Source organism: Pituophis catenifer, unplaced genomic scaffold, assembly GCF_029215685.1.
Source record: "Pituophis catenifer annectens isolate HBS135680 unplaced genomic scaffold, rPitCat1.0.hap2 SCAF_3, whole genome shotgun sequence".
In the NCBI taxonomy this organism is placed as follows: Eukaryota; Metazoa; Chordata; class Lepidosauria; order Squamata; family Colubridae; genus Pituophis; species Pituophis catenifer.
In genome coordinates, this window is record NW_027256883.1 from 124,750,328 (window position 1) to 124,760,225 (window position 9,898).

At 39.3% G+C, this 9,898-nt stretch overlaps 1 protein-coding gene across 4 annotated transcripts in view; it reads right to left on the reverse strand.

Annotated features, from left to right (window-relative positions):
• GPSM2 (G protein signaling modulator 2) overlaps nucleotides 1-9,898 on the reverse strand; it is a 35,470-nt gene that overhangs the window by 20,857 nt on the left and 4,715 nt on the right. For 3 of the 4 annotated variants that reach the window (XM_070941018.1, XM_070941016.1, XM_070941014.1), the window contains exon 2: nucleotides 2,400-2,692. The exons of the other annotated variant lie outside the window; for it this stretch is intronic. In XM_070941018.1, the coding sequence (XP_070797119.1) occupies nucleotides 2,400-2,458 (59 nt within the window). In that variant the 5' untranslated portion in view covers nucleotides 2,459-2,692. The remainder of the gene's footprint in view (nucleotides 1-2,399; nucleotides 2,693-9,898) is intronic. 4 annotated transcript variants of the gene reach the window in all.

Genomic DNA, 9,898 nt, shown 5'->3' on the forward strand with positions numbered 1-9,898 from the left:
TCTCTCCGGGCACCTTATGCTAAATGTCACATCCAATTAAAATTAAATATATTCCACTCCATACCTAAAAGGTACAATCCTATTAATGAAACAATAAATTGTGTAATCCCCTCATACCACTAATTCGTTTTTGGCTTGCAAGTATGTATATATGTACTGTGTGTTTATATGTTGTATATATTTATACAAATATAAATACACACACACACAAATGCTTTTAATACAGTGTAATACAGTAATGCTGTGTAATACAGTAGCAAAGAAGGAAATTGTAATTTTCACTGTATTAATTTCCAAATCACTTAGTTCTTAGTTCCTAATTTTAAGGAGGACTCAGGCAAAGTGCAATAAGTTTGAAACAGAAAATGAAAACTTTTCCAAGCCTGGAAACTAAGAAATAACTTTTTAAAGTTTTGTCTTGAGGGAGCGGGGGCGGGGGGGGGGGAGCAGGTGCAGTACCTTAAAAAATATCACATAGAAGGTCAATCTGTCTCCTATTACTTCAGATTTTAGGACAAGGAATAACACATTTAAGCTAAAGAAAAACAGAATTCTTTGAATGTTAGGGCAGAAATCCTACCATTATAACAATTTGAGCCAATTTTCATTCTTTGCTGAGTGTATGTATGTAGGTTTGGATAAACATTTGTAATCCATATATTAATTGGAATTACTGCACAAAACAAGAATTTGGACTTTTATCTAAATGGTTCCCTCTAGCCTTATGTACCTATGAAAACAGCTTCCTACTCTGTCTTTTCCATGAACAATTATTATATAACCAAGTACTCAATAAATAATACAATTTAGGTAATGTAGGATAAAGCTCTGCAGTACTGTGGGTTTGAAGATACAAATATAGTACAGGACTGCATTTCTTTAAAACATTGTTTTTTCCTGGGACTGCATAGCTGCCTTATACAACTATCATCCTTCAAAAATGTTTTTAGTAGAGCTATCAAAGTGTTCAGTCTTTGAATTTATTTAAAGCCCTGTACAGACAGGTGTATATGGTACTTTAAAAACCTTTCTCCATTTGTTTGTATAAACCAAGACAAGCAACAATTTATCACACTGCAGCCTTGTTTTGGATTCTAAGTATATTGATATTATGGATGCAGTGTAAATATTTGCACCAGACTTTTGCTTAAGATGCTTGGTTTTGCATCTAAACAATCAACCCATTTTGCTCATATCATTTCCTGTATTTATGTTCAGACGTCATTCAACAATTTATCCTTTTTAAAAAAATACTCCCAATATTTTAATTCTTTTCAAGCTTTAGTCCATTTTATTTGGAAATACTGTAATTTCTATTACTTTAGAATACAAAAAGTGTCATTCAATAATCATTTAAACCAAGCAAGCTACTGTAATTCAATAATCATTTAAACATAGTTTTGAGAAACAAAACCAAACAAATTGTTACCAAGCCAGTGGCTCTTTATTATAGTATTCCTCTCAGATTGCTATCTTTGCTCTGTTTAAAAAAGTCTTTTACATTCTTTGGCATTGCTATGGAAGAGCCAGCTGGATCTCCTTAAATATAAACTGTACTTTCCTTCAATTGTGTGGCTCCATGACAGCCCAGGAGAACATGCAGCTTCTTTAAGGATACTCTCGCCAGCAAGGAATGCATTACTATGCCTGATACAAACCATATTTTTGGTTCTGGATAAAAACACTACACATATTTTTAAGCACAAACACTGTTGTTTTAGAAGATAATAAACATAATAAAAACATACAGAAACAAAGGACATATAAATAATAAAACAGATGATTCATGTAGTGACTAAAGGCATAAAAGGTGAAAATTCCAGTGTTTTTGAACTGAACTAATATTAGCTTCAGCCCAGAAAATATGGGAGTAGAGGCTGCAGCAAATAAATCATATCCATATGTGTAAACTCACTATTGCAGATTTATCTTAGTAACTTTGGCAAGTCTATAGGGTTTTTTTAGATAAATAAGGTCCATATGATGATAGTGTTACAAATGCAAGATTCATTTTATCCTAGATGAACAAACAGGGATGGGCAATGAAAACAGACTACCTTTCACATTAAATTACTCTTAAAACAATGTACCAGGTACATCTGTTAAACACCATTCCTCACATATGTAGTTCTATAGCTTGGCTCAGCACAGATAAAAATAAGGAAGCTTCAAGCAAAATTTGAAACATTAAAGAAAAAAGAGTATTGTTAAGAGCTTACAAGCATCTGGAAAAGGTTAATCATGGATGAACTCTAATTTTGCAATTAAAATGCATATAATGGGATAACTAATCATACATATACTGAGCAACTGAAGTATTGTGAATAATTAAAGTAAGCATTCAGGTGCAAGCCTTAAGTTAATTTTTCAATGTATTAAAAATTAGTATATATGCCTACCTGTAACGAACATGAAACGAATTATCTTCACACATGCTTAACAAAACATCTTCTTCCATCAATTCACATTCTGAATGAATTTATTATCAACTAGGCAGCATGTAGGAAAATCACCACGGAATGAAAAAATATTCTCATAACAATGTCCCAATACGTTATCAAGGCTTGGCGTTAATAAAATTCAATTTTTTGTTGCAGTATTCTTCCTTGATTAGAAAAGGAGATTCTTATCAGATATCACTTATACATTCAGAAGTCGTATTACAATCTGTGTCTGTCGCTCAGTTGTATTTCTGTAAAGAGAATAGAAAATGCTGTTTCCAATTTCATTTGAATAGTGAGTGTCAAATTAATTTTTTAAAAATAAGATGGCAATGCTTAGTGAAGATACAACAAATGAAATTCTTGTATAAACAAAGCTTACAAAGCAAACCTTTCTCTCACACATAAGCAAATTTATTACATACATGCTGAACACTAATTTATGGATTAGTTGTAAAGCAATAATTTAAAGAGATTGGTTACAGAACTATGGTCTCTTTTGTTCTAGGAAAACTGTTAAAAACTTTATTTGGAAAAATTGTAGCGAAACTGTTTTTTTTTTTAATTTTACCTATTTAGTTTTAAATTTTATCCTAATAAACAGCTGCAAGGAAACTACAGTAGTAGAAACATATCAGAATGAGGACTCAGTATCATACTCTTTCACGTATTTCCACTAGAATTGTACACAAAGTGGAAAATACACTCTGTTTCAACCCAGAAACAAATACTGTGATTTCTGGAAATTCCACTGAACTTCGGCAAAAACAAAACCTGGAATGGTTTTGTTTTTCTATCTTCTGGCCAAAACAAAACCTACAGAGATCTTGGGTATGATTTCACTGATCAAGATTAGTACAAATGAAACTGTCATCTGCCATTGCCTTTTCCAAAGGGTCTGTTCATTTGTTACTCAGTAGAAAAAGAAGTTCCCAGTAGAATATTTCTTTCTAGCCAGCCTGCCCATGAATTTTCCTTCCTTCCCTCCCTCCCTCCCTCCCCCTCAGCTGGTACAGATGTCCAAATAGTGAAAGAAGGGAGGGGTACAGGCTCTGAGGTCTATGCAGGACACAGCAGCTCTCCAATATCCCAATAATACAAGAAGCTACACTACTTCTGTTATGATTACTGGAAACATACTCCAAACAGTATCCATTGGTTCTTTACCAGTTCTGTTTGGAAGTACTGTATTTTTTGCACTGTAAGACGTACCGGACCCTAAGACACACATTAGTTTTAGAGGGGGAAAACAAGAAAAAAAATCTGCCTCTGCCTCCCAGCATCCATCCAGTATTCATCTGGCTAGCATCTTTGCAGCAAACAGCCCGGTCAGCTTCATCATGTTATCGCAGCCCCAGCACATGGCTCGTCAGGGCTCTGCTCCGCTGCGCCCACCATCGGTCAACTGAGCTGAGCTGCCGCCACTGCCAGGTAACACTGGAGCCTTTGCTGCCGAGCAGCTGATTGGCGGTTGGATCAGCCTCCCGGAATAGCACTGATCAAGTTGTTCTAGGCAGTGTGGATTGCCGCCACAAATTGCTGCCGCCTACAACAGCTGATCAGCGGTATTCTGGGAGGCCGATCCAGCCGCTGCTCAGCTGCTCAGCAGCGAAGGCTCCAGCATTCCCTGGAGGCAGCAAACAGCAGTGACAGGCAGCGGAGGTGCCAAATGCCGCCACCATCCCAACCCCCTCCCCAGTATTCGCTCTATAAGATACATAGACATTTCCCCCCACTTTTTGGGGGGGGTGAAAAATTGTGTCTTATAGTGTGAAAAATACGGTATGTTTTCATCCATTTCTGGACTATACAATAAAACAACTGTGTTTTTATTCTATATCCAAAACAAACAGGAATCTTTTGGTTCAGGCATAAACCACAAGAAAGCACCAGTTCTTTACAGAATAGTCTACGCAAACAAATATTTCATTGAAAAAAATGAAATATTGGCAATATGACTAATAAACACTACTCCTTCCTCAACTGAAATTCCATCCAAACTATCCTGAATACGAAACCCTCAAACTATTATTAATCATGCTACTGTCTAAACCAGAACATATTTAGTATCTACACTGAACAAAGTTAAAGAGAGTAAAACACAGTACCGGTATCATTAGCAGACTTATAACACCTCAGAACAGTATCTATATTTTTTATCAAGTCCCAAATTTTCAGTTCCCAGATTCTAATCAGAAGGCATAGCCATATACAGAGAGACAATAGCTCACACTGTATATCATGACATCATCATGCAAATCATGAGTTATGCATTTGTATCAGACATCATTATGTGAAAACAGATTAGGTAAGGATATTGTTGTGGTACCATGATTTTGACATCACTGTGATAGACACAGATGTCTATGCCAGAAGAGTATCATAGCTAGTAGTATGAAAATTACTGATTACAGGTTGTCCTCGATTTACAACCATTCATTTAGTGACCATTCAAAGTTACAAAGGCATTGAAAAAAGTAACTTATGACTGTTTTTCATACTTACAACCACTGCAGCATCCTCATGGTCACATGATCAAACTTCAGATGCTTGGCACCTGGTTCATAATTATAATGGTTTCAGAGTCCTGGGGTCATTTTGTGACCTTCTGACAAAGTCAATAGGGGAGCCACATTCACTTAACAACCATGTTACTAATTTAACAACTGCAGTGGCAAGAAAGGTTGTAAAAATGGGCAAAACCACTTAATAACTGTTCACTTATCAACAGAAATTTTGGGCTCAGCTGTGGTTGTAAATCGAGGACTACTAGTGGTCCAGGAAACTAGAAACATCAACTCCTACCCAGCATATTATTTAAACTGTGCATTCTTCAAAAATGATTCAGAAGTCAAGCCTGACAAAAATGCAGACCACACACAACTGCATTCCATGAATTTCATTAATGTAGCATTAAGTATTCACTTAAAACTCATTAACAACTTTTAGTATCCCTTTGAAGGATTACAAGACCAACAGGTACAAGACAATTCACATGAGAGAAACTGTCAAATGAGCAAAGCACAATTGAGAGAACCAATCAAAACATGCTATACATGTGAAACACAAATGCAATTTTGCTGATTTTAATTATATCTTTATCAAATTTATCCATTTCCTATGTATTGTATGATAATCTATACACGGAAAATAATATATTGCTGAAATCCTGAAAGTTAATTACTACAGCCAATCCTTGTTTACTGACTACCTCAGTTACTGACCATTGGCAAATAACATAGACAACAATGTACACTAGAGACTAATGCAGTGGAAATTGTACAAGAGAATTTTATCTGAAAGAGACAGCAATCTTCACAACAACTCAGTCACGTGTTTGCTTAATAATCATTTCACTTAATGACAAAGTCACTGAAATGGATTGTGGTCACTAACTGAGGAGTGGGTCTAGTAAGAAGCAAGAAATAAGAGACCTAGTTTAATCTAGTGATTAAGGCACCGGACTAGAAACCAGACTGTGAGTTCTAGTCCTGCCTTAAGCACGAAACTAGCTTGATATCTTTGGGCCGGTCACTTTCTCTCAGCTCTACTCACGTCGGGTGGTATTATCGGGAATATGGGAGGAGGAAGGAATATTAAATATGATGGCCTCCTCGAGTTATAAAAATAATAAAGATGGATTTAAAAACTTCAACAGGCAAACTCTCTAGAATAGGTATGTGGGATCTCTGGATCATGGGGCTTAACTCATCCTGTCTTCCATGCAATAAAAAAAATTTTTTTTAATTAAAAAAAATATTTTTTTATATTTTTTATTGCATTAAATATTTTTAACCCAACTAAAGTCCTATTTTTTAAAATCTGATTGTTATACACAATAGCATGTCAATCAGGCAAATGAGGTTTATCTTTCCTCTTCTACATGCTACAAACCACTGAAATTCTTTTAAATCAATTATACATCCAAATCAATCTTGGTTAAGTATCACACAATTGTAGATTTAATTTGGATTAATCCTAACCCTACAACCAGCAATCTCTTGAATGGACCCAGTTAAGAAAAGCTGATCTAATCAGAACAAAGGTCATAAAATGGGGCAAAACTCAGTTAATAAGTCTTACTTAGCAATGAAATTTTTGGCTCAATTACAGTCCTAAATCAAGGGCTACCTGTACAGATGGAACAAAGTAAAATAAGTTTTTGAAAGTATTGCAATTTTTACTATGCCACAATCTTAAAAGAATTATTTTTATAAAATGTATATTGGTGTATGTCACCAGATAAATTTTCTAGAATATATAAAGGCACTTCATATTTATATTGGAAGTGTGAACAAGGGGCTTTTTATCAACTTTGGTGGAGATATAAAAAAGTTAGAATTTTTTGGATTCTAATACATACATTGAGTTAGAGGATTTTAAAGATTAACACACAATTGAGACCATATTTTTTTCTTTTGTGATTGGACAAACAGCTGGAAAAAAGATCAAGGAACTTCATTTTTGTGTATAATTGCAAAGACATTATTGTATGCATAGATAGCAAGATTCAGCATTACCTACATCAGAGAAAGAGTTGGTAAAGATGATAGAACTTGCTGAGATAAGTAAGTTGATGTCTTGGATAAGAAAAAGCGTTAAAAATGACAAATGACTATATTTACTGCTAACTGAAAACCCCTCGTAGTCTTTTTGCATAAAATAGGCATTGGTCTTACCTTAAATGCCGATTTTCAGGGACGCTGTGGCATCGTCCAGATATGGGTTGCTTCAGTTGGACCTGCTGTTGGCTGAGTCAATTTTTTGACCATGCCCCTTGCTCCTCCCTTTCAGGCTCAGTTTCGGTGAAGAAGAGACATAAGAAAGATCTCCAACAGGAACCAACACCATTAAGAGATAGGAACCGGTCCAATACGGCAACTGGAAGAACAAACTCCTTGGACATTAGAGAAAGTCAAGTTCAGGCCCTGAGACAGAGGGAGGGACTGGACGATGCCACAGCGTCCCCGAAAATCGGCATTTAAGGTAAGACCAATGCCTATCTTCCAGTGATGGCTGTGGCATCGTCCAGACATGGGACATACCAAAGTTTTGGCAGTCCTAAGGGCAGGATGCCGAAGGGCCTGGAGAGACCCCGGCTTGATGCACCTGTTGTAATACCCTCCTGCCAAATGAAGCTTCTGCCGAAGCGAAAACATCCAATTTATAATGGTGAATAAATGGTGAAGGAGTGGACCAGGTGGCCACTGCATACCTCCTCAAGGGAGGCTTGAGTTGCCCAGGCCGTTGAGGTAGCTGCACTCCGCGTGGAGTGAGCAGTGATGCATCTGGAAACAGGAAGCGCCTGGACTTGATATGCCAAGGTGATGCAAGTTCTGATCCAGCGATCAATTGTCGTGGAGGAGACCTTATACTCTAACAAATTTGGGAGAAATGAAACAAATAAGGCCTCAGATTTTCTGTAAGGGACTGTTCTCTTAACGTAAATTTTGAGAGCCCTCCGCACATCTAAAGTGCGGCCACCTCCGCTCCAAATCATGAGATGACCTAGGACAAAAATTAGGGAGAATAACCTCCTGAGCCCTGTGAAAAAGGGAATTCACTTTTGGGATAAAGGAAGGGTCCAGGCATAGGACAACAGTGTCTGGCTGGAAAACACAGAGATCTTCTCTAACATAAAGTGCTGCCAGCTCAGATATGCGTCGAGCTAACATTATGGCCACTAGAAAGGCTACTTTCAGAGTGAGGAAACAGAGGTGGACAGTTCAGAGAGGCTCAAAGGGGGCCCCAGCTAATGCCTTAAGTACCTTGGTTAAATCCCAAGTAGGGTACCTATGTATTGTAGAGGGCCGTAAGTGACTGGCGCCTCTTAAGAATTTTTTGATAACTGGTTGATGAGTAAGGGGCCCCAGTGGTACCGGACAAAGCCGTAGAGATGGCTGCCACGTGCCTCCTATGGGTACTATGGGCCAGGCCGCGGTCTAAGCCATCCTGAAGGAATTCAAGTATATGAAGAGCGGAAGCTGAAAGTGGGTTGATCTGGCAGGAGTTACACCACCTATAAAATGTTAACCAGGTGGCGTTGTAAAGTCTGACTGTAGACCTACGTCTGCAGGCTTGCACGGTGTGGATAACCCTATCAGAATAATTGTCTCATCTTAGAAGGACCCTTTCAAGTGCCAGGCAGTCAGTTGGAGCCACTGAGGTTCCGAATGAATCAGGACCCTCTGGCGCAGGATGACCTGATCTGATGGAATATTCCAAGGTTGTGATATGGAGAGGCTGACCAGGTCCGCAAACCATGGGCGATGTGGCGAAAGGGGAGCCATCAGGATGATCTCTGCCCTGTCGGTGATGACTTTCCGAAGCAGGGCCTGGATTAGGGGTAGTGGAGGAAAGGCGTAGTGAAGACCAGGTGGCCATTTGAGTCGGAGGGTGTTGGCCCCTTCCGCCCCCGGTGTCGAGAACCTTGAGAAGAATCGAGGAAGTTGGTTGTTCAGGTTCGTTGCGAATAGGTCGATGGTTGGAGTCCCAAACCTGTTGCATATTTTTAGGAATATGTCTGGATGGAGCTGCCATTTGGTGTTGTCCACCTGAATCCTGCTGAGAAAATCCACGTGGATGTTCTCCATCCCCACTATGTGGTCCGCTCGAATGGAGAGGAGATGTTGCCCGGCCCACTTGCCAAGTCGAAATGATTCCTCCACGAGTCGCCTCGAACAAGTCCCCCCTTGACGATTGACATGCGCCTTTGCAGCGATCTTGTCTGTCAATATCAGGACATGGTGGTTTTGTACTGTCCGTTGAAAATGTCTGAGGGCTAGGTGGATGGCCTTCAACTCTAGCCAACTGATACGGTTGGATAGATCTTTGGTTGACCAATGGCCTTGCGCTACCTGCGATTCGAGATGGGCCCCCCATCCGGACAGGCTGGCATCTGTGGTGAAAACGACATCCCTTGTCTAGAGAAGGTGATGTCCACCAATGCGATTGCCTGACTGAAAGAGGAACTCTGACCGTGGTCATGGTGTGAGCCTGACACTTTTGCTGAAAGAGAAGCAGGAACTACTGTATATGTCAAGCGTGAAGGTGCGCCCAGGGAACGATCTGAACACGAGACCATCTTCCCTAGGGGTTTGGACAAAGTGGCCAAGAGAACTGACGGGTTCCTGTGAATTTGGGTCACCAATTCCCGAATGTCTGACCTTCGTTCCAAGGACAGGTAGATTGCTCCCTGCACCGAATCGATGATGATGCCAAGATGGATGATTCTGTTGACCGGAACTAACTGGCTTTTCTTGTAGTTGACCAAGAACCCGTGGTCGTTCAAGGTCCGAATTGTGAGATCCAGATCCCTTAAGGCTTTGTCGTAAGAAGGAGCCTGAATTAGAATATCGTCCAGGTATGCCTGAAGTCTGATCGGTTTCAGCCTTAGGTCGGCTGCTACGACCACCAGGACCTTTGTGAAACACCTTGGGGCCGAGACCAGTCCAAAG